The sequence below is a fragment of the Cervus elaphus genome, chromosome 17 (genome assembly GCF_910594005.1).
Source record: "Cervus elaphus chromosome 17, mCerEla1.1, whole genome shotgun sequence".
Classification (NCBI taxonomy): Eukaryota; Metazoa; Chordata; class Mammalia; order Artiodactyla; family Cervidae; genus Cervus; species Cervus elaphus.
Window position 1 is genome coordinate 17,699,103 of NC_057831.1, and position 26,002 is coordinate 17,725,104.

The 26,002-nt window shown below is 36.7% G+C and overlaps 1 protein-coding gene and 1 non-coding gene across 6 annotated transcripts in view; one reads left to right on the forward strand and one right to left on the reverse strand.

Annotated features, from left to right (window-relative positions):
* Positions 1-6,400: 6,400 nt before the first annotated feature.
* LOC122673673 lies at positions 6,401-6,507 on the forward strand. Its single transcript, XR_006334783.1, has one exon. It is a non-coding gene; the product is annotated as a U6 spliceosomal RNA (small nuclear RNA).
* A 6,466-nt stretch (positions 6,508-12,973) lies between these two features.
* Positions 12,974-26,002, reverse strand: part of SEC24B (SEC24 homolog B, COPII coat complex component) — a 78,965-nt gene continuing 65,936 nt past the window's right edge. For all 5 annotated transcript variants that reach the window (XM_043870957.1, XM_043870956.1, XM_043870953.1 and 2 more), the window contains 13 exons: positions 25,018-25,136; positions 24,594-24,649; positions 24,144-24,350; positions 22,039-22,162; positions 21,448-21,606; positions 20,778-20,951; positions 20,078-20,188; positions 19,262-19,437; positions 18,510-18,647; positions 17,449-17,553; positions 16,590-16,682; positions 14,109-14,212; positions 12,974-13,868 (listed from right to left, as the gene is read on the reverse strand). In XM_043870957.1, coding sequence (XP_043726892.1) covers positions 13,754-13,868; positions 14,109-14,212; positions 16,590-16,682; positions 17,449-17,553; positions 18,510-18,647; positions 19,262-19,437; positions 20,078-20,188; positions 20,778-20,951; positions 21,448-21,606; positions 22,039-22,162; positions 24,144-24,350; positions 24,594-24,649; positions 25,018-25,136 — 1,681 coding nt within the window. In that variant the 3' untranslated portion in view covers positions 12,974-13,753. The remainder of the gene's footprint in view (positions 13,869-14,108; positions 14,213-16,589; positions 16,683-17,448; positions 17,554-18,509; positions 18,648-19,261; positions 19,438-20,077; positions 20,189-20,777; positions 20,952-21,447; positions 21,607-22,038; positions 22,163-24,143; positions 24,351-24,593; positions 24,650-25,017; positions 25,137-26,002) is intronic.

Below are 26,002 nucleotides of genomic sequence, written 5' to 3' on the forward strand. Positions count from 1 at the left end.
CGCAGGGGCAGGTGCTGCGTCAGAGTGCCTAGCACAAGACCTGCTTTAAATTAGACACTCAATCAGCCAGGAACAGATGAAACTGCTAAAGTGCAGGAAGATAAATTGCAATAACTTAAGACAGATGCCATGGAGGGAAGGTTTGGGTGCTATGGATAACAATATTCAGAGAAGGAAGTGCCCTGCAAGTGCTGGAGGGTGAGGACTAGAGACCTCAGAACTAACGATGGGTAAGACAGGTACAGGAAGGACCTTTAAAGCCACCAAGGTGATTCTATTTGTCTAAGATGTCCGGAAAGGGAAAATTCATGGAGATGGAAAGTAGATTAGTAGTTGCCTGGAGCTGAAGGTATAATTGGGAGTGAGGCAAATAAATGAGCATGAGGAATATTTTTGGGGTGCTGGAAATGACCTAAGTTGGATTGTGGTTATCGTTGTGTAAGCCTTTAAATTTGCTAATAATCATCTGTACACTTTTGAGTGAAATTTATGATATGTAAATGATAGCAATAAAGCTGTTTAAGGTTTGTTTGTTTTTTTTTTTTCTGAAAAAGGCAAACTAAGATTCAATGCGAAGAGGTTGTAAAGTGTCAGTAATGTTAATGAACTAGCTATGAGTAATTATTCGGTCTCACCAAGATTCCCGCACATGGTGGTGAATTGTGTTGTGCCCACGACCCACTGTGAGGATAGAGCAGCCCAGGAGCCTGTCTATCTGCATTGTCCAGAGCTCTCACTTTGCTGGCTCCCCAAGTTACTAGTTACTGTGTGGCCAGTAAAAAGAAGCAACATGCAAAATGAATGCCCAGACACCAGCCTGTGGAATATTCTTTGAATATTACAGCTCACATATGAAAAACACTTTAAGAATTGACATGAAATTATCAGTGCTGAGTTATAAAGTTCAGAGACACTTTTCTAAACGAAAATGATGTAAGACAAAACAGCATGCTAGAGAAGTTGCTCTTTTCTAATTCTCTCTATAGAAAATATTACAAAATTATTGCCCTAGGAAAAGGCAATTATAGGAAACATAGACAAAAAACTGTCATGGAAAAAGAGGGTATTACAGTGATGTAAGTAGCAACTAATTTTTAAAAATTTATTGTGGCAGGAGTTGTGCTTTTAAAAAGTTTGTTATATATCACTGATTTTCTCACTCTTAAGTATTCATTTAGGTCATACCTGAATAGTCTAGTGGTTACCCCTATTTTCTTCAATTTAAGTCTGAATTTGGCAATAAGGAGTTCATGATCTGAGCCACAGTCAGCTCCTGGTCTTGTTTTTGCTGACTGTATAGAGCTTCTCTATCTTTGGCTGCAAAGAATATAATCAATCTGATTTCAGTGTCGACCATCTGGTGATGTCCATGTGTAGAGTCTTCTCTTGTGTTGTTGGAAGAGGGTGTTTGCTATGACCATTGTGTTCTCTTGGCAAAACTCTATTAGCCTTTGCCCTGCTTCATTCCATACTCCAAGGCCAAATTTGCCAGTTACTGCAGGTGTTTCTTGACTTCCTATTTTTGTATTCCAGTCCCCTATAGTGAAAAGGACATTTTTTTGGGTGCTAAGTCTGAAAGGTCTTATAGGTCTTCATAGAACTGTTCAACTTCAGCTTCTTCAGCATTACTGGTTGGGGCATAGGCTTTGATTACTGTGATACTGAATGGTTTGCCTTGGAAACGAACAGAGATCATTCTGTCACTTTGGAGACTGCATCCAAGTACTGCATTTTGGACTCTTTTGTTGACCATGATGGCTACTCCATTTCTTCTAAGGGATTCCTGCCCACAGTAGTAGATAGAGTGGTCATCTGAGTTAAATTCACCCATTCCAGTCCATTTTAGTTCACTGATTCCTAGAATGTTAATGTTCACTCTTGCCATTTCCTATTTGACCACTTCCGATTTGCCTTGATTCATGGACCTAACATTCCAGGTTCCTATGCAATATTGCTCTTTAGCATCGGACCTTGCTTCTATCACCAGTCCCATTCACAACTGGGTGTTGTTTTTGCTTTGGCTCCAGCCCGTCATTCTTTCTGGAGTTATTTCTCCACTGATCTCCAGTAGCATACTGGGCACCTACCGACCTGGGGAGTTCATCTTTTAGTGTCCTGTCTTTTTGCCTTTTCATACTGTTCATGGGGTTCTCGAGGCAAGAATACTGAAGTGGTTTGCCATTCCTTTCTCCAGTGGACCACATTCTGTCAGACCTCTCCACCATGACCCGTCTGTCTTGGGTGGCCCTCCATGGCATGGCTTAGTTTCATTGAGTTAGACAAGACTGTGGTCCTGTGATCAGATTGGCTAGTTTTCTGTGAATATGGTTTTAGGGTGCCTGCCCCCTGATGTCCTCTTGCAACACCTACCGTCTTACTTGGGTTTCCCTTACCTTGGACGAGGGGTATCTCCTCACGGCCGCCCCTCCTGACCCTGAATGTGGAGTAGCACCTCTCGGCCCTCCTGCGCCCGCACAGCCGCCGCTCCTTGGACGTGGGGTAGCTCCCCTGGGCCGCCGCCCCGACCCTTTATGATTACACAGTGGAAGTGAGGAATAGATTTAAGGGACTAGATCTGATAGACAGAGTGCCTGATGAACTATGGACGGAGGTTCGTGACATAGTACAGGAGACAGGGATTAAGACCATCCCCATGGAAAAGAAATGCAAAAAAGCAAAATGGCTGTCTGAGGAGGCCTTACAAATAGCTTTGAAAAGAAGAGAAGCCAAAAGCAAAGAAGAAAAGGAAAGATATTCCCATTTGAATGCAGAGTTCCAAAGAATAGCAAGGAGAGATAAGAAAGCCTTCCTCAGTGATCAATGCAAAGAAATACAGTAAAACAACACAATGGGAAAGACTAGAAATCTCTTCAAGAAAATCAGAGATACCAAGGGAACATTTCATGCAAAGACGGGCACAATGAAGGACAGAAATGGTATGGACCTAACAGAAGCAGAAGACATTAAGAAGAGGCGGCAAGAATACACAGAAGAACTGTACAAAAAAGATCTTCATGACCCAGATAATCATGATGGTGTGGTCACTCACCTAGAGCCAGACATCCTGGAATATGAAGTCAAGTGGGCCTTAGAAAGCATCACTATGGACAAAGCTAGTGGAGGTGATGGAATTCCAGTTGAGCTATTTCAAATCCTGAAAGATGATGCTGTGAAAGTGCTGCACTCAATATGCCAGTAAATTTGGAAAACTCCGTAGTGGCCACAGGACTGGAAAAGGCAAGTTTTCATTCCAATCCCAAAGAAAGGCAATGCCAAAGAATGCTTGAACTACCACACAATTGCACTCATCTCACACGCTAGTAAAGTCATGCTCAAAATTCTCCAAGCCAGGCTCCAGCAATACGTGAACCGTGAACTTCCAGCTGTTCAAGTTGGTTTTAGAAAAGGCAGAGGAATGAGAGATCAAATTGCCAACATCCACTGGATCATAGAAAAAGCAAGAGAGCTCCAGAAAAACATCTATTTCTGCTTTATTGACTATGCCAAAGCCTTTGACTGTGTGGATCACAATAAACTGTAGAAAATTCTTAAAGAGATGGGCATACCAGACCATCTGACCTGTCTCTTGAGAAACGTGTATGCAGGTCAGGAAGCAACGGTTAGAACTGGACATGGAACAACAGACTGGTTCCAAATAGGAAAAGGAGTACGTCAAGGCTGTATATTGTCACCCTGCTTATTTAACTTATATGCAGAGTACATCATGAGAAATGCTGGGCTGGAGGAAGCACAAGCTGGAATCAAGATTGCCGGGAGAAATATCAATAATCTCAGATATGCAGAGGATGCCACCCTGATGGCAGAAAGTGAAGAGGAACTAAAAAACCTCTTGATGAAAGTGAAAGAGGAGAGTGAAAAAGTTGGCTTAAAGCTCAACATTCAGAAAACTAAGATCATGGCATCTGGTCCCATCACTTCATGGCAAATAGATGGGGAGACAGTGGAAACAGTGTCAGACTTTATTTTTGGGGGCTCCAAAATCACTGCAGATGGTGATTGCAGCCATGAAATTAAAAGACGCTTACTCCTTGGAAGGAAAGTTATGACCAACCTGGATAGCATATTAAAAAGCAGAGACATTACTTTGCCAACAAAGGTCCGTCTAGTCAAGGCTATGGTTTATCCAGTGGTCATGTATGGATGTGAGAGTTGTACTTAAAGAAAGCCAAGCACCAAAGAATTGATGCTTTTGAATGTGGTGTTGGAGAAGACTCTTGAGAGTCCCTTGGACTGCAAAGAGATCCAATCAGTCCATCCTAAAGGAGATCAGTCCCAGGTGTTCATTGGAAGGACTGATGCTGAAGCTGAAACTCCAATACTTTGGCCACCTCATGAGAAGAGTTGACTCATTGGAAAAGACCCTGATGCTGGGAGGGATTAGGGGCAGGAGGAGAAGGGGACGACAGAGGATGAGATGGCTGGATGGCATCACCAACTCGATGGACATGAGTTTAAGTAAACTCCGGGAGTTGGTGATGGACAGGGAGGCCTGGTGTGCTGCGATTCATGGGGTTGCAAAGAGTTGGACATGACTGAGTGACTGAACTGAACGGAACTAAGTATTCATTACCATGCCAACTTTGCATTCCTAGTTTTTTAGTATTTTTCTTAAAGAAGTTCTCCCAAATTATATAACCTCAGGCTCCACAAAACTTGGATCTGCCTCTGTGGGTCAGGCATAAGCATTCTGTTACCTTGTTTAGTCATTATAAAAACCTTATGGGATTCCTGTTATTAGATACCCATTACAGGCAAAGAAACTAGCTAGTAGGTTAAACAACTTATTTAAAGTCATATAGTCAGAATTCAGGCTTCCCTTATGGCTCAGCTGGTAAAGAATCCGCCTGCAATGCAGAAGACCTGGATTCGATCCCTGGTTTGGGAAGATCCCCTGGAGAAGGGCATGGCAACCCACTCCAGTATGCTTGCCTGGAGAATCCCCATGGGCAGAGAAGCCTGGCGGGCTACAGTCCATGGGGTCGCCAAGAGTCGGACACGACTGAGTGACTAAGCACACACACAGTCAGAATTCAAGCCTAGAACTGTGTAACTAGACACCATGGTTTCCACTCCAAGACCCCAAGATAACCTTGACCTTACATTGCCTGTCTTCTGACATCACTTAACCACCGACCTTCTCATAGCTATAGCTGGGATCAGTGTGTGAGGTCAATCAATTGCAGAGTCAAATCCTTTCTTTATTTAACATTTTGATATTCTGTTTGTGGACTTTTTCCATTAATTTTGATTTTAAAAATATTACATTAAAATGTTATCTCAATGGCTGAATTTTGTGATGTATTTGGTGCCCCAGACAAGTGCTTCAGTTGCCTCAACCTACTTTTAGCCTGGTGTCACACGCTGAATGAAGATGTGAACATCCGCTTTATGCTTTAACTTCTAATGAAGGCAGTACCCAAATTTCATCCATTGACTTTCATACAATCTGTCTTCGCAGATATTATTCACTTACGTCCTCAAACTGCCATTTGAAAACTCAGTTCTTCACAAATAAGTTGACCAATAATATTGGATTATCTATTGATGGGACCGCTTGCCAGCCACTAGCAAAGGAGTTAGCTTTGGTCAAGGTGGAAGGAAAGTTTATTTCCACCAAAAGTTTTGTATTTATGTCACCTGGTCTTGTAAAATCCTCTGAACGGAGCAACTTCACCACATCCTCTGCAGATGCTAGCAGCACCGGCTTGCAGCGCGGACTGGCAGACTGTCAGATCCTTGAGACTAGATCTCCTCCCCTTGGAGGCCTCCACACTGCGTGAATTCTAGTAGTGACCTGAGAAGAATATTCCTCTTCCCTATTCTGCCTCCAGGCCCAAGGCTTTGGCTTTCATTTTTAACAGTTAGAGTCACAAAGAACTTTGTGCCCAATAAGAATACATATTATTTTCAAACTCATATGGGAGATTCACAACGTAATGATCATAATTGAGGCCTCAGAGGAAATCTCAAAAAAAAATGTTTTTAACTTGCAAACATATAAGCTGTTTATGAAATTAGAAATTAACAAAAAGATAAAGCATCATTACCACTGGAATTTGAATAACAAACTTATAAATAAATATTCATAGATTAAGTGAAAATAAGTAGAAGTTGAGAGCTATTTTTAAACTATATAGCAATTAAAACCTTCATTATTCAGGAAAATGTATAGTCTTAAATGCATTTATTAGAAAACAAGAAAGTCTGAAAGTAAGCTCACAACCTAAGAAGCTATAAAAACAGCAGCAAAAATAAACCTATAGGATGTAGTGGGAAGAAAATGATAACGGTAAAATCAGAAAAGGAATCAAACTTCCTGTTTGTTCTAAAGCAACCTCTCTCAGAAATAGTCAGTCAATAAAATCAAAAGTTGTTTCTTGTGCTCGCTTCGGCAGCACATATACTAAAATTGGAACGATACAGAGAAGATTAGCATGGCCCCTGCGCAAGGATGACACGCAAATTCGTGAAGCGTTCCATATTTTTAAAAATAAAAAAATGAAAAAAAAAAAAAAAAAGTTGTTTCTTTTTTTAAAGGCACCAAGTCTGACAAACCTGAAACAAGAATGATTAAGACAAAGAAGGTATACCTTTATTCCATAAACATAACAGAAAGGATATAAAAAGTAGCCCCAAATAATTGCTTGTATCAATCAAGTTAAAACTATAAAAACTAAACTTGGCTCAACAAAGAGAACCTGAAGAGATCAACGGTCATAGATGGTAACAGTGGTTAATAATATACCTGGAAAAATGCCCCAAGCCCAGAGATTACTGAGCAAGTTCAACCAAAAGTTCCAGAATAAATAATACCTATCTTACATACCTAGACTTTAGGTAACTTCTTTACAAATGGTTCCAAAACCTCAAAACAGATGGGAAGCTAATCCAATTCATTTAACAAAACTAGCATAATGCTGATATCAAAATTAAACACGTACACACTGTAAAAAGCAAGTCACAGACCAGTCTTCTCAAGTGAAAAAAAGATCCTAAATGAAGTGTTAGCAAGTGGAACCCAGTAGTATAATAAAAGAACGATCAAGTAAAAATTCATCCAAGCTGCCAAGGTCAGTTCCCAAATTTCACATGGTCTTAATCCAAACACGGCCCATCTAAACCAGGCTTGGGGGCTATTTGTTCAAAAATTGTTCACTGTGTCCACCTTTCCTTTCTTCAGCCTCCTATGGTAGGCTGGCTAGACATCATCTTTTGGGGTCAGATCACATCAACCCTCTGTTCAATGCCCTTTGAAAGCTTTAAGCTTTGATCTTTCTTGCTTAAACATTGAATTCTTTCATCTTTCTGTCTCCCTGTTATTCTTAACTCTAAAAATTACTTATCAGTTTCTGATAATAGGAGACAGTCTAGAGGTACCTTTTATTCTAGTAAAATTACTCAGGTTTCAATAGGAAGCACATACTAACAGGCCTTTCCTGTTGTTACTATGCAAATCATAAAACATTAAGTCCCAAAGGAGAATTTGAAATTGAAATACAGAAAAAATTTCTGTAAAATTTTCATTAAAATTTCCAAACTGGAACTTTCTAAACTGGTACCAGCTTTCCAAGCTGGTACAATGTTTCATAGCTTTTCCAAGGGTCATTCTGAAATTCCTCCATTGTAAGAAAGGCTTATATGTGAGTTGGGAGTACTAAAAAGACTGATTTAAAGTAAATTTCTACGTAATAAAGAACTGAAACATGAAAATTGTTTATTATTTATTTCTAAAGAGAACATGAATTAATATTATAAAGTCATTGCCTACTAATTTTGAGAGAATCTAATAATTATTTTGCACTTACCTTAATTCTATTTACAAATTACTTAAATTCGTACATATGTACCAGCTACATCATCAGCAAAGTTTACAAGCAAGGCAGAAGTGCAGGTTACACATATTTCTGTTTTAACAATGACAGTATAATCATTTTATATGTACCCAAAATGCATTTTAAAATCTAGTTTTAGAAACTTATAGTGTAAATCTAAGCATATGCATCTCTACACACTAATCTAATAATCAACAAATTAGTTGGCTAATAAATTAGTTGGCTCACCTAGAGCCAGACATCCTAGAATGTGAAGTCAAGTGGGCCTTAGGAAGCATCACTACGAACAAAGCTAGTGGAGGTGATGGAATTCCAGTTGAGCTATTTCAAATCCTGAAAGATGCTGTGAAAGTGCTGCACTCAATATGTCAGCAAATTTGGAAAACTCAGCAGTGGCCACAGGACTGGAAAAGGCAAGTTTTCATTCCATTCCCAAAGAAAGGCAATGCCAAAGAATGCTTGAACTACCACACAATTGCACTCATCTCACACGCTAGTAAAGTCATGCTCAAAATTCTCCAAGCCAGGCTTCAGCAATACATGAACCATGAACTTCCAGATGTTCAAGTTGGTTTTAGAAAAGGCAGAGGAATGAGAGATCAAATTGCCAACATCCACTGGATCATAGAAAAAGCAAGAGAGCTCCAGAAAAACATCTATTTCTACTTTATTGACTATGCCAAAGCCTTTGACTGTGTTGATCACAATAAACTGTAGAAAATTCTTAAAGAGATGGGCATACCAGACCATATGACCTGCCTCTTAAGAAACCTGTATGCAGGTCAGGAAGCAACATTTAGAACTGGACATGGAACAACAGACTGGTTCCAAATAGGAAAAGGAGTACATCAAGTCTGTATATTGTCACCCTGCTTATTTAACTTATATGCAGAGTACATCATGAGAAACGCTGGGCTGGAAGAAGCACAAGCTGGAATCAAGATTGCCGGGAGAAATATCAATAACCTCAGATATGCAGAGGACACCACCTCTGATGGCAGAAAGTGAAGAGGAACTAAAAAACCTCTTGATGAAAGTGAAGGAGAGTGAAAACATTCGCTTAAAGCTCAACATTCAGAAAACTAAGATCATGGCATCTGGTCCCATCACTTCATGGCAAATAGATGGGGAGACAGTGGAAACAGTGTCAGACTTTATTTTTTGGAGCTCCAAAATCACTGCAGATGGTGATTGCAGCCATGAAATTAAAAGATGTTTACTCCTTGGAAGGAAAGTTATGACCAACCTGGATAGCATATTAAAAAGCAGAGACATTACTTTGCCAACAAAGGTCCGTCTAGTCAAGGCTATGGTTTATCCAGTGGTCATGTATGGATGTGAGAGTTGGACTGTGAAGAAAGCTGAGCACCGAAAAATTGATGCTTTTGAACTGTGGTGTTGGAGAAGACTCTTGAGAGTCCCTTGGACTGCAAGGAGATCCAACCCGTCCATCCTAAAGGAGATCAGTTCTGGGTGTTCTTTGGAAGGACTGATGCTGAAGCTCAAACTCCAATACTTTGGCCACCTCATGCGAAGAGCTGACTCACTGGAAAAGACCCTAATGCTGGGAAGGATTAGGAGCAGGAGGAGAAGGGGACGACAGAGGATGAGATGGCTGGATGGCATGACCGAATCGATGGACATGAGTTTGGGTAACCTCCGGGAGTTGGTGATGAACAGGGAAGCCTGGCATGCTGCGATTCATGGGGTCGCAAAGAGTCGGACACGACTGAGCAACTGAACTGAACTGAACTGAGTTGGCTAATAAGCTACAATAATACATACCTGAAAAGCAGAAACAGCGATAGCAGCCATGAGCACCTCTGAGCAGCGATGACACTGTCATAAAAGCTGGCCCGTCACTGACTGCAGGGCAGTTTCTGCCAATTGTCTGCCAGGCCATTGACCCACAAGCTGGAAAGTCTCACACCCACTCACTCCCCTATCCTTGGATTCTGCTTTCTGCTTGCCTTCCCTACTGCCAGAAGCTGCTCCAAGGATCTAGCCTTGAAATAGAAATGTGGTCTTGAGGATACATGACGATGGCCACGCAAGACAAGCCGTGTAATTCCTTTGTTTATGAAACCGGCCACCCACCCGTCTGGAGCGGCCACCTCTTTCTTTGGCCTCTCCTTGTCCTCTGCATGTGTGGGGGCATGTTGCAGATTTTACCCAAGAAGCTTCTGAGGAGGTTGCAACCCAGAATCTGTATATGTGCACTTTGGGGAGTTTTTGCAAAATTACAAACTTGCCCAGGAACCAGGTTTCTTAGGAGAACAGAAGTAAAGTGTCGATTAATCTCTAATAAAAACGGATTTTCACTTGACTACAAATTTAGCAATCTTCAGCAAACTCATTTGGTGGGTTGTTGGTAAGCAATGCTTTTTTGGCCCCAAAATTGAAATGAAAATCTACAAAACTGTGCCTTGTTAACTAATGGGAACTAAAGTAAGGGCTTTCATTTTTGGCTCCGCCCAACATGCATGAGAAGGCAGTGGGTTGAGAGCCTCTGTGTCCCCTAATCACGGCTCACTTCTCTGCCTCTCGGAGGTATCCTAAGAAGGCAGAGGAGCAGGATGCCCAGTTTTCTGGTTGACACAGATCCCATCTCTGAATTTAGAGATAAGAGATGAGTGATTCATGAAGTATCTATCATTTTTATTTTTCAGGAGGTCTTTGTTTCATGTGCCAAAGATTTAAGTGTTTTTTTTTGTTTGTTTGTTTTAAACTGTCTTCAGTAATTAGAGATTCCACCTAAATAATATCTGCAGTGTTGCTTTCAATCTCATTAATTTTCATGTTTTTTGGCCTTTAAAAGTATTTTCAGTGTCTTCAAAAGTTACTTTGAACAAAGGAATCATGGTTTTCTTAACACTTTGCTATTAATGATATATGCATTTCATAGCCTCACAGGTTGACTACAACAGATTCATATCTATAAACAGCTTTCAAGTAGTTTTTAGCACACAAATATACATTAATGTATAAACGAAAAATAGAATTCTTTTTCCATCAATGCACTCGATTTGTGCTAGGATATATTCCTTAAGAGTAGTGTGTCAACTATAAATCAAATTGTATGTTCCTATTAAACAATGACTCTAATAGAAGATTAGCAGATTTTCACATTACCTGGGATACCCCTAAACTGTTCACTTTAATGACAGTTTCAGTTAGTTGAAAAGGGGCTCAGAGAACTCCTGGTGAGCATGCCCCTTTCTCTCATCACTCCCCACCTCAGAAAACAAAGGGCCAGAGACTTGTCCCATAGGAGGGAGTGAGGATGATAGATAATCTATCTACAGCCCATTAAGATCAACCTCCTCACACTGTTCCCACTGAGGTCAATCTCCATTCTCTAACTGAAGTCTGGCTGCCTTTAGAGAACAAGGCTTTTCAGTGTGGCTCTTGCTGACCTCAAACCCCAGGTAAGCATCTCTCCGCGCATTTGTAGACATCTAGATTAAACTTCCCCAAATCTCAATTTCAAGCATCCCATATCCTGACTGCCACTTCCTGTCTTTCCAGTTCATTCCCTCTGGTCTCCACACCCTGACAGCTCTCTGACCTCAACAGGAGCTTCAGACTACTAAGCCCTTCTCTATCTACTACCACTACTAAGCTCTTCTCAATCTATCGCTCGGTGTGCATCCCTTCCACTGGAATGACAGAGTAGCTTCCTTGTATACACCCACAGTTCCCCTGCTCTTCTGCTCTAACTTAAATCCAATTTTCCACCAAGCAGGAAATCCGGCTAGAAGGAAGAGGCATGCTAACTGGTTTACGTTCATGCTGCCTGACAACCCTACTTCAAGCCACTGGTCAATCCATCTCTTACTCTTCCTAGGCGACTATTTCTTGGGATTCCAACACTCTTTACCCTTTCTCAACTGGTAACTCTAAGTGCTTCTATTATTTAATAGGGAAAACCAGAGTGACCAAAGGCTAACTTCCACATTTACCTACTGTAAAGATTCACCCCCTGGATGCCTCTCCTTCCAGCCAGCCACATGGCTCTCTTCAATGGTCACCTTTTCAGAAGGGCCTTCCCTAGTTACTGTTAAAACCAGCATTCTTGATACTTTTTCTGCCTTATTTTTCTCCCTTGCATTTCCCACACCTGACATACAAACATGCTGTCTTTTCCCCAGCCTCCACACCCTCACTCAGGAGTGTAAGCACTGTGAAATTGGGATTTTCTGTGTTTTGAGCTAGACCAATATCTAGCAAGTATTAAGTGCTAATAAATACCTATTAAATGAGGAACAAACTATCCAAAGACAAAAATATTTAGAAACATGATACTTCATATTATATAATTACAGTATATAGCTGCCCTGGGAACACTGCAGCTCCTCCTAATTCAGTAAGATTCTCTCCTGCTGCAGGCCACAGGGCACAGGGACACATACAGTGCTGGGGTGGGCTGGGCTGGGAGTAGGTGGTGGGTGGGTAGAACATTTGCCTTCTACTATCAGCTCTGTCACTAATTAGTAATGTCATTTAGGGTGAGTCATTTAACCTCTCATTTCCAGCAGGGAATCTAAGAGACTACTTTTATTTTTATCCAAAGAAAAGAGATCCAACAAGTGCAAAACCACTCATCACACACATCAAGAGCCTTTTCCCTTCCAAAGTTCATCAGTAGGACTTTTATAGTGTTTATAATAAAAGTTTATTCTACAACCTAATGGATCATTAACAGTTTTTATAGTAAATAAATGTTAATAAATGAAAGATATTTAAAAATCAGAATTAAGATTGCTCTCAAAGTTCCAGATGGTAATCTTAAAAGTCAATTAAATAGGATAGTCACATGTTATAAAAATTTTGCTATGAATGTGTAAGAAAAAAAAATGCCTAATTTAACCAAGAAAGACAAATTAAGCTTATGATTAGTCAACAGTCATATATATTTTGAAAGTAGGGTTTGTTTTCTGAATACAAACAGAATAAGTACTTTGTAATGTCCACAAATTAATGAAAACATATTCACATATATTACTGGTTGAAATACAGTATCACTGCATTTCCTTGAGCAGTAAATCCAACACATCCTAGATGTAAGAATACCACCAATTCTCCCCAACCATAAACACACAAAACACCAAGCCATATTGTCAAGCAAAATATTTTTAATTAGTAGGCTGATCATAAATAAATCCACATAAAAGATTTAACAGAATTACAAAGAGTTTTGTGTTTCTTTTGTGGACTCAATTCATAATATGCATTAGTCAACCTCATTCTCTAACTGCGACAAAAAGAGTTGTCATCCAACAATGCAACACAATTTAAGCAATTCATATTCTGTAGTTACATTTTTACATTTTCTTTACAAATGTAACATTTATGTACATTATATATATATATTTTTCTATAGTTCATGTACTGAAACTCTATTGTTTTTACAGGGAAAATATTGAATTCATTTAATGAATATGAATCATTCCTTGTTAAAAAGTAATTCATATAAACAAATAACACGGTACGACTGCCTTTTGGCATCTCCTGTCAGAGTTCAAGTCCAGAAGTGTTATATTAATTATAAGAAAAAGGAATTTATCTAACTTTTCACTGACATATCATCCCACATAGCTACGGAAGTTTGCCAGCTTGCAATGAACAGAGAACTGTACTGCTGCACTCTGGAAATGTGTGGAAACCAATTCAAAATACACTTGGTGAAACAGCGTTATCAGCATCAAACTCAGAGTGAAGAGAATCTGTGAAGTTCCTTCTTCCTCTTTACCTTCTGCCAAAGCCTCAGACAAGGTGCTAGCTACGCACTGCCTCTTGTAACAAGTGCCTTCATTTCAAATTTCTTATGTGCTTCTCTGACAGATTAATGCTTTACCTAGGTTATAGATCTCTTTCTTCTTATTCAATTTTATTTCACTTCACTTACAAATCTGCTGCTGAACATGAAGCAAAAATTCATAGTAAGAGAAGGCGGCTTCTGTCCGGTCTTCAATCAAATGTTGAAAAAATTCTGTTTTGGCAGGACTCTCATCTCTGAAAAAGAAAAAGGGATATTTATCTAAAAATTCATATTATTAAAAAGAATACTTATACATTAGAAAAAATACATGGGGACTTTTACGAAAAAGGATAGGGGATGTTAATCAAGTAACAGCCTTCTACTACTACAATGTATTTTGATATTATTATTTGAAATTTGATTTGAAGACAAACAATTTCACATGGACTGGACAGGATAAGACAATTTCATAATTAAGTTACAGAAGTACTTACTTTACCACGTGAAGAATTGGGCTTAATGGTCTGCTGTCTCTAAGCCAAGTTATAAAGGATCTGGCTCTCTCTGATGAAAGTGTGTCTAGCTCTGGAAGATGTGTCTGGTAAAAAAATGCAATTAGGAAGTCATTTTCTTTCTCATAGACTTAGGCAGTATTAGAACTCAACCATAATCACGACTACCACCAAATGCCAGCACTCGATCCCAGCCCCAACAGCAGCAACCAAACGCAAGAAATTTATTACACTGTTGATAAATCTGTTTTTCCGACTAATAAGACATATTTAGTGATAAGTATGCCACTGATATTTTACCTGAATATTATAGTTTTTCCAGAAAAGTCAATAAAACATACACAATTAGTATGTTACTCATATTGTGTTATACTTTTTGTTTCTTCCAAAGGAAATATTCAAATTGGGGGGCTATCATTAAGCTTCAGTTTCACTTGTAAACAATTATACATTATTCTAATAACAGACATTCTTACAGAATTTTATGTTTCCTTTGTCCTTAATATTTAAGGGCAAGAAATTTTAAAAGAATAGTGTGAATGTTTTAAAAACCATATGCAAGACTATTTTTTAAAAGACCTAAAGAGTCTATTCTTTTATATATATGTGTGTGTATGTATATCTGAGGGCTTCCCTGGTGGCTCAGACTGTAAAGAATCCACCTGCAATGCAGAAAAAGTATATTCTTCTATGTGTACAATGAGTTTTTTCCAAAGTACATAGTATACAAAAATTTAAACAGAAAAGTTTGGGTTAATTATATTTAAATTTATATCAATATTTTAAAAGTACAAGAAAAACATATTTTTATGTACATTTCTTTCATATATTTTCTAAATATATATAATATAGTCACTATTATATATAGAAACACATTTTTGAAAATACAAATGGATATTATGCACATTGTTTTCTTTTTCAGATTGTATTCTTTTTAATAGATTCATAGATTTTACTTGGGCTTCCCTGGTGGCTCAGTGATAAAGAATCCACCAGCAATGTAAGAGCCTCAGGAGATGTGGGTTCAGTCCCTGGGTCGGGAAGATCCCCCCGGAGAAGGGCATGGCAATGCACTCCTGTATTCTTGCCTGGATAATCCCATGGACAGAGAAGCTTGGGCTACAGTCCAAAGGTCGCCAAAAGCTGGACACGACTGAAGTGACTTAGCATACAAACACGATATCCTCTTAAGTATATGTGTACATATGAATACTTCTATGAGTGTATCTATAGGATACATTCTTAGGAGTAAATAATTTACTATGTCATACGCTGTGCATTTTTAATTTCAACAGGTATTGTCAAATGGTCCTCCTAAAGACTATGTAAATGTATACAGTCCAATTAATAGGCCTGCTGACCTATTCCCTCTGCATTATTGCCTATTATCAAATTAAAAAAATTTTTTACCAGGGGGCAAAATCTGATAAATGAAAGAAATACTATACTGTTATTAATAGTTTATTTTGTTTTCTTAATTATAAATGAAGCTGAACATTGATTCATATGGCCACTACTATATTTTCCACCTATGAATTACCTGTTCAAATCATTTTCTCATTTTTCTTCTTTGTTGAGTCTTAGAAATAAACTCTGGATTAATGTGGCAAATTTTAAAAAATAAATCAAATAGCAAACATGGTTAAGAATTACGTTGACTTATATTAATTTTAGGAGAAAGGGCATATTTACAATATGTAAGAATAAGGTAGGCCTTTTCTATTAAGTAGCATAGAGAACTGCTTTCAGAATCATATTTCTTTGGTATCAACATACATACAGTACAGGCTTACTGAAAAAATTATGCTTAATATCAGCAAAATAATTTAGAGAAGTTAAAGTTGTTGGAAAATAGTCTGGAGTTGCTCAAAAAGTTAACCATATGACCCAGCAATTCTATTTCCAGTTACAGATTCAAGAGAACCTGAAAACGTGTTCACACAAACATTTGTACACAAACTGTTCACGGAAGCACTTTTCACAATAGCACCAGAGTAGAGATAACCTAAATGTCCAAGAAGAAATGACTGGATACACAAAATGTGATCTATTCATACAATGGACTCTTATTTAGTCATAAAAAAGGATGAAGTACTGATACACATTACAATATGGATGTTGAAATCATGGTGAGAAGTTGTCAAACTCAAAAGGCCTTGCATTGTGTGATTCCATATATATGAACTGTCTAAAACAGGCAAATTCACACAGATAGAAAGTAGGTTAGTGGTTGCCCAGGGAAAACAGAAACGAAGAATTGGGAGATACAGGTTTCTTTTTGAGGTGATGTAAATGCTCTGAAATTATATACTGGAAATGGTTGTAAACACTGAATATACTAAAAACAAATGCATTGTACATTTTAAAATTATTAAAATGGTGACTCTTATGTGCATTATATCTCAAAAAATAAAATTAAACAAGTAAGTACACAAAAAGTTAAAGCTATATAAATCCACTGACCATTTTCTGTGGTATTGATGCAAAATCAGGATACCCAAGCACATCCTCTATAAAGTTATTGTCACAGCTCTTTCCGATCCAAATGTAAAAAATCTAAAAACAAAACAAATCACAGTAAAACTCCCTAATTGGAAACCCATTACGGCTCATTTTCTCAAAATCATCAAGCATAAAAGAGACAAAGTACACTAGCTCAAATCAAGCAGGAATAAACACGAAAGTGAAAAAGGAAGCCTGTAACCTGCGTATTTGGAATTTGCATTCAGGAATCCAGAGTGGCTCATATCTTCTCTGCTGAGATTTCAAGCTTCTCATAAAATACATTTTACCATTTTCCTTACTTTTACCCCAAAGCTTCAACCAAGATATATGACTTACTACATTTCCTACCCGCTATTTCCATTATTTCAATCACTGCCTCTGTACTTTAACCAATGTCCCCTGCGCCCTACCACTCCCCACCCTGCATTGTGGCTATTGGAATTCTCTTCCTGCTCACAAGGTATCATTAACGAAGCCACCCTGCCTATTCTGACACCCTTCACCACCACCCTGTCCAATGACATCTCCTGAAATCCTAATTATTAATGGCATTTCAGACAATAGATTAATTTGAACTACAAAAATTCTTCAGGTCCCTTAGAATTTTATGATTCTAGACAAAAAATTCCTTGAAGTAAGGAATTTCTCTCTTTACTCCTCTTAAATAAACTGATCTCCTGTGCAAGTTCCAATTTATTGCCCCTGAGTTCCCAAACCACCTTTCATTGCCTGATCTGTGGTAACAGAGCTGGATCCTGTAAGTGTTTCTCCTTTTGCCAGCTGCAGTTGTTAAACTTTGTCACGAAAGAGTACTTACAGAGCCACAGTCCATAAGGAAAGCACCTTCTCGTGTCAGTTTCTCTGCAGACAATTTTTGAAGAGGTGGCTGAGGTACAACCCTGTCATTAACGTGTATTGCACCCTGAAAAGAATAAAAGATAGAATGTGAATGACCTTACATAACTACTATCCCAGGCTGGAAGCTAATGGCCACTAGCTCTGATACTGAAAAATGATACTTGATAATTTTGTAATATGTAAAAACTACCGGTGACCTTTGAACAACATGAGTGTGAACTACGTAGGTCCACCGATATGCAGTTTTTCTCAATACATACTACAGAACTACATGATCTGCAGTTGGTTGAATCCGCGGGCACCGAATCGAGGATACAGAGGACTGACCATGAAGTTACACATGGCCTTTCAGTTGCACAGGGGTGGTGCTCATGACCCTCATGCTGCTCAAGGATGGACTGTATTGATAACATATACCACTTTGGCTGTAGAATCAAGACTCTCAAATGTATCTGAATTAAAAGATGCTCAAAGGTATTCAAATTTAAAACATAAAAACTTGACTAGGTAAAAAGATCTGCCCATTTCCTTCCCTTCTGGGTTCAGGATATACTAAAAGTACGACTACAATATCTGCTACAAAGGACTTTTTGATTCCAAAGAGTAGAAAAAAAGACATTACATATTGGCATATTAAAAATACTGTTGGATACCACATTAGTTTTACAATAATATAGTCAAAGTTGCACTCTGATCACATCAGAAACTGTCAATATCTTCAAAATACAAAGGGAAATGTCCTTCTATAATGCCGCTTTGCAGTAAATGTAATCAAATCCACAAAGTGAATCACTTCCCATATGAAACTATTTTTGAAAATGCCATAACCATGATACTATCTAATAGTCCTGTTGTCTAATCAAATCCATAGTTAACGTCTGTATTTAATGTATTATTGTCACAGGGGAAAAACAGATGGAAGAAATTGTTAACAATACAATACTATCTTAGATGCAGAATCAAGACACCCAAATAAATTTAAATTAAAAAATTTCAAACACAATGAAAAAAAAATCATACCTCATCTGTCAATCTGTCTATCCTGTACAGGTTGGGATGAATCATTTTCATTAGATGAACAAGTGGCTGACACTTTATCTGACACATGGCATATACACGATCATCCAGGCGTGTGCTTGTGCCAGTTCTAAATGCTTTCTACATGAAGAAACAATACACATTTTTCAGTAAAACATAAATATGGTGGACAAATATTAAAACAGATATATACCATCAGCCATGGGAAAAGCACAGCCTTCACACCAGATAGGCCTGGATTCAGTTTTCAACACTAACAATTTAATTGGTAGATATGTGAGCAAGTTACTTAGCTTCTCAAAGGTATACTGACTGACATCATAAGAAAAAAGGAGAAAAGAATACCTCTAGGGAGCAGTAAGGATTAAATGCGATGATGTATATACAACATGTATTATGGTGCCGGAGACTTGGGAAGATGTCCAATGAACAGCAGGCCCTGTCCTTAGAGTCTCTTTCCAGGAGCACATACTAAGAGTGTGCTACACACACACCATTATTCATGCTGCTCCCACATGTCAGAGTGAGAGCATAGTTTCATGACAGTCATCATGTATTTGTATACCTTCATTTTCCATTCACCTCTTCCTGTTTAAAACTCCTCCAATGCTAAGCTGCAACTGTCTAATCAAGTATTTAATTCCCTACCACCCACCAGAAAAACTAGGTTTGGAAACCTATACATTGAAAATTTCATAAGACTTTATAAAATCTAACAGTGTACAGAGAGCTACCTGTTTGAGAAGGGCCAAAACATAGAGAGGAAACAACTTGAGGGAGCTGGGTGCTATCAACCCCGAGTGCTGTAAATTTGAAACAGTTGAGCCGTATGCAGATAATGAATCCACCACAGCGTTCACTAAGGCATCTCTTGCATCCGATAGACTTGAGGAAATTGATCGATCCACAGCTATAAAGCAACGAAAATGAAAAAGTTTTTAACCATTAGATGCCAGTAAATATTGTTAAGAGATAAAATTTACATGCAATACTTAAGAAACAAACAGAAATTTCATTTTTAGGTTAGAAAAATACATTTCAGTTGTTCCCTTGAGTGTGGCTGCCCCTTTGTAGTAAAAATCCTCCTCCTTCCATCAACCCTGATAATCAGTGAACTATTCTTCATTCTTATAATTTTCACTTTTCCAGAATGTTGAATGAATGAATCATTTGTATGTACCCTTTTGAGTTTCGCTTCTTTCACTTAGCATAATGCCTTTGAGTCATCCACGTCTGTTCACATATCAACAGTTCATTCCTTTTCATTGCCGAGTTGTATTCCATCATATGGATGTACCAGTTTGTTCATGCAGTCACCATTTGAAAAACACTTGAGATGCTACCAGTTATTAATGATTATGAATCCCACACATGATTTTTAAACTAAAGAATTCATAAGAATGAGAACAGCTCAATTCACACTGTTGTAAATGAAAATGTAAAATATAAATACTTTTTAAATGAGGAATTTCTAGGGTAAAACAATGCCCAGGCTTCAGTTTTTAGTATAGAAAAATATATTTCACCTGTTGCTTCACTTTTTTACTTACCCATGTTTGCCAGGAGGCAGATGGCAGCTTGTACATCCACTCCTGCATACACATCTGCTAGTGAACTGACCACTGGCAAGCAAAGAGTGTGCACTCTAATTCTCCGCTCACCTAATGAAAGGATGAATCCATGTCATTGCAAAATACATCAGGCCAAGAAATAAAGAAAGCAAATAGGTCAAAATATTATTCAAGTTATTATTTGATGGTATTAAATTACCAACAGGATTTTGAAATGGCAAAAACAAAGTTTTACAATGAACATGTTTTAAAGAAAATTAAACATTCTCTAAACCTGAACATAAACTATGAACATACACTATATTCTGAACACTAGGTTCTGGTTTTTAATCTTAGCAGTACTCATTCTAAATTATATGTTACATGGTATAATGTCAGAAAACAGACCAGATAGACCTTAAGTGCCATGGAGAATTTCTGTTATGGATAAAGAAATAACGCTCAGGATAACCCAGACAGATTTAGTTTGAGTTATTATGCTAATATGATTCTGGGGGTACAAGTCTTCCATAAGTCAAAAAAGGCACTCTTTGAAGATTCAAAATGAGTGAACGGAACGTATATTTGATGAACACAAATTCCATTACTTCCCATTGGTGTTCACTCTTCCCAATCTCCCGGTAGATGAAAAGAGGTGAGAATTACGGGGCAGGTTACATTTCACTTCTGTTAACATTACCTTTGCTAGATGTATATAACAGGGCTGTTTGAAAGCACACTAAGGAAGTATCTGTCAAACTTTCTTCAATTGAGAGTTGTACTGCAAACCCAGCATCGGGATTGATGTTGGCGAGGGATAACAAATCAGTGGAACGGACGAAGAAATTTCCATGAAAAGTGTGCATGGAAAGACCTAGGGAAGAGAAAACTTGTTATAAAAGATGAAGTAGCACTAGACTCTTTACCTCAGATTAAAGCTACTTTTTAAATAAAAAATATCTCTGATTTTGTATCAAAAGGATAACTGGGGAGCAGTACTTTTCACATAAAACAGAGATAACTGAAACTGAAGACTGTTTGAATGATGAGGAAGGCAAAGATCATTAATAGGACAATTTTCACTTAAGATCTTCCCTATTCCTCAAATTCATCTGAAATCACCTCCAATATGGGCTTTCTCTTGACTTCCTCCTAATAAGGCAAAGCATTACCTCTGTCCACTTATTCAAATTACTTAAAAAACTGAACAATGATTATTTAATAATAATATTTAAAACAGTACAGCTAGTTGGATCAAGTAGAAAATCTTTTTTATGATAATGAAAGGTGGTCACAGGTTGTCAATACATGAATGCTTATTAATTTTGAAAAAGTATATAATATAAAGCATAACTTTTATAATTTCATACCTTTAGTACACCTTATTCTCATAACAGCTTCAAATCCAATTTTTCTTGTGAGATACCGTTTTAGATCTTTTTGTAACTTTTCTGCTTGTGAAGGATTGTGAGTATAGTGGAAAGATGGATAATAATAGATGCACCCTGCAGAATACTTGGACATGCAAGCTTTAGAGAGAAAAAGGAAAAGTATTAGCTACTGAAATGATAACATTTTACTTGTCCAACAGCAGTGCAGATTCTGTATTATGAAGAAATCTAAGTTATAATGAAAAAAAACCTACAGTGGTCAAAAACGGGGATTATATATATGTCTGAGAAAGAAATATTTATAAAACATAACATATATTAAGTTTACTGTTGAGCAGAATGGTAAAAGAATTGTATTTAAACAAAAACAACAACCCAGATTAGCATTTTATATTTGTATAGGATAGGGTTGTTGTTTTTTTTTAAAGTTTAGTGGTAATTTCATAGACATTATCTAATTCACATGTCTTTCTCCCCAAACAACTGAGAACTCTTAGTAAAGAATTTACATTTAATTATATGCTAAAAATGTTTATGTAAAAACAGATAAATACAATGGTATCTCCTTACCTAGAGAAGCGAGATCAGAATACTGTGAACTTAAAAGGAACAGATCCACTGCAGTCTGCTGCCCTGAGCAATCTAAAGCGAGTTTCTTATAAAAATCAGTTGCAGGGCCAAGATGGTGTACAACCTAAGTCAATAGGTCACAAAGTAAGAGCTAGAAAACCTTGAATTATGCATATATTTCTATCTGTTACAATAAGGAAGAGAATATCCTCTGTCCCCCTATCAAACTAAGGGTATTTTTTTATGTCTAGGTAGTTGGCATAGATTTCCTATGAGAATAATCACTAACATTTATAAAAGCACATATAGGGCAGCATAGATGTCTTATATAATTAAGTTATTTAATCCTCATAATAATATATATTTCACAGAGTTACCAACATTTTACAGATGAGGGAACTGAGGCAAACAAATGACTATGTAACTCAACTAATTACATAGTTATTCAGTGGTAGATGCTGGAGTATCCAAGCAGTCTGGCTCCAGAATGAGTGCTGTTACCAATTATTACACGTATACTGTTACACAATAACACGAGAGACTAACAGAGTGAGCAAAGTCTTTCCTGTTGGTACCAGGACACTTGAGCTGAGGAGGTGGCAATAGAGAAGAGTTAAGAATGCAAGAGCCAGGCTCCAAGTTCTTAATTATTTCACTACATTGCACAACAAAATGTTTCAATTATAGTGTATGATTATTATGTGAGCTTAGAACAGACACTTAAATTCTTGAGTCTCAGGCTATAGATAGATAATACTTCTAAAAGTTAAATGAGAACAAAAAACTCAAAACTGTATCAAAGAAATCAGTAAACACTTTGCTTTTGTTCAGTAATCCATAATGGATTACGATGGATCAATGCACTGGATAATGTTAGCTGTACTTGTTGATGAGTTAAAAAATATAGATATAAATAATATAATAAAAAATATAAATATAAAAATATACTTGTCCCCAGTTTATTTTGAAATTAGCTTCTTTCTCAAAAGCAATTTAAAAGCACAATTTCATAAAAAGTAAAACACAGTGCAATTCTTTAGCAAATTGGTAAAGAATAAAAAAGTAATCAGAGTCCTTAAGAGTACAGGTTGATTAGAAATCCCAATAAGTAAAATAAAATAATAATTTTAAATACAGTTTATACTCATTGATCCAATAATTTCACTTCTAGAAATTTATCTTAGGGAAAAACTGAAAATGTGGCTAAAGATTTACAACACTATTAAAACTGTTTAATTCATACTCATAACTAGATGCAATGGCATTTTCATATATATAAGTTGAGGTCAGACAAAACTTATTTACAGAACAAAAATGAGTATTTGAAATTGGGGTTAAAATACCCTGACCAAAACAAAACAAACAAAAAAAATACCCTGACCAAGTCTTCACTGTAAAATCCTAGGAACATTCAGCCTCATTTCACTCTTAAACAGCAAGAAGGCAATTAACAAAATCATGTTTTTCATATTTACTAAAAAACCTTTTTTAAGTAGAATTTTTAGGGACTTCCGAAAATGCTCACTATGAGTGAATGCTCACTTCAGTGAAAAAAGTCAATGAAAAAATATAGTATACATGTATGATGCCCAATTACGCTTATTTGTATTTATTTAACTACTATTATCTTGACAATGAGATAACTGATCATCTATATGTTTCTATGTTCCAAGTTTTATACAATGATTTGTATTACCTTCATTAAAAGTTTATTAATATGTGCAGATTAAATTATATCTCAGATTTAGTAAGTTTTATCAATTGTGAAATAGAAAAGAGCACTAAAGTCAGAAAATCTAAGTCACATCTTTACCATTAAATCTTAATTTAACTTTTGGCAAGACTGTTTAATCTGTTTCCTCATCTGTAAAAAAAGGGTTAGAGTAGATAATTTCTAAATTTCTATGACTCATAAAACAAAGTATTAAAAAGAACACACTGCAACAAACACAACAACAAAATGGTAATTTAAATTAAACACTCTTACCAGTTTGTATTTTTTTTTTTTTACTGTCAAAGAATTAGAAAAATAGACTATCAAATAATTAAACAAGTCAATAGAGGTAGAAACCATGATCTTGAATATGAGAGAGGAACTAATATACCTTTGTGCTTGATCTCTGATTAGGATCTTCTCTGGACTGCAGAAGTCCTGCCCCCAAGGAAGGTAACTGTGTCTGAAATACAGACACACGGCCACCTGTTGGAGACATTAATTTAAAGGCAGCCTGGAGAGCAGGACCCAGGGCACTGTGTGTTTCTCTTGTATTGGTGAACATATTTGGTAATGCATTCAATAAGTCTTTTATAAGCTGGGAAAACAAAGATTAAAAGTGGAATTACTAAGAAGGAAGGGCAATATTCTTCTTTAAAATATTCCAGAGTACAGTATATGCCACTACATTTTGGAGGAATGCAAAGTGAGCAGTCAACAGATATGCTACCTACAATGTTTACTGAAATGTTAATATATACCAAGTAAACACATGTTCAATATTACAATCAGTTGAAGTAACAGAAATACTTTAGTACTTAAAAAAAAAAGTCAATCTCACCTCTTTACTTTCATATAGATTCACAAGTAAGCTATCCGGAGTAGGTAGAAAAACATCTATAGGGAAAACATATATTTTAACCAAAATATAAATAAACTCAAAAGAATTTCGAATTTTAAAAATCTTAGTTTTTTAAGTCCATACATGTAAAGGGTATGCACAATATTGCTTTATTTAATATATATCCTCTGTACATATCATACGTGTGTGTGTGTGAGCATGTGTAAGTACACATACACAGGTGTGAAAAACTTTGACTCAAGTACTTTCCAGGAAAGCAATTATTTTAAAACAAATATCTAATGAGCTAAATTATCTGTGCAGCATTATGACAAGCATTATGACAAGTTGTATTGTAAAATAAAGTAACCTTAATTCCAAAATTCTGTTTTATTAATAGAGGTTTGTTTTATTCACTGCTTACCATCTATATCAGATACAATCAACATTTGAGGCTGTGATAATCCTTCTTGTAAATTGTAGAAATGAATAGTGCTATCAAAGGTCACGAATCCTATTCTTGTTCGTGAATCTCCAGGGAGCCTAAAGATAAAAATTATAATTTTAAATTCAAACTGCTAAGTGACATATCCTATTTTCAAAAAATACTAATTGTTTATTTTTTTTTTATAGAGGATAGCTACCGCTATCTGAACCAATGCATATCAGAAAAGAGTAAGTATAAAACATTTCATTTTCAGATGAAACCAGACATGTTATAGAGTTCATGCCTCTGATAACAGAACTATCTTCAAATAATAAATCAAAACTTAAAATGATATGCTTAAAAAACAAAGACTTTTTTGCTAACTTTCCTCTGAAACAAACTCCTTTAAGTAAAAATCGCTCATATTTTCAGTTTTAGTATTATAAAAATCATGTACATTGTTTAAGTATTTTAAGGACAAAATGAGTACTTTTCAAGAAAAGATTTTAACATGTAAAATTTTAAATAAAAACCACATTCAGAAACATCAAGACATTTAATCTATTATCATTGTTTTAAAATTTTTCTGTGAGTATTCAAGTATTCAAATTTTCTGTCAGTATTCAAGTCAATAATACAGCAAAGAATAAATAACCATTTAAAAGCCTGTCAAAAAAAAGCCTGTCAAGCTATCCTTATTAATAATAAGATAGATGCCCTGCCTTACAAAAGTATCAGTATATTTCTAAGTACCATCATGTTAACTCTATAATTTTTAAATGTAATTTATTATAATTTTTTACATAATTTATCGTTTTAGCAATGTCTTTAAAGATATTTTTTAATATTACAGGATGCCAAACAGTGTGCACCAAAGCAAGAAGCACTATTATTACTATGAAGGATCAATCAGGCTACTTAGAGGCTGATTCATGATGTTGTAAAGCAGAAACCAGCACAACACTGTAAAGCAATTATATTC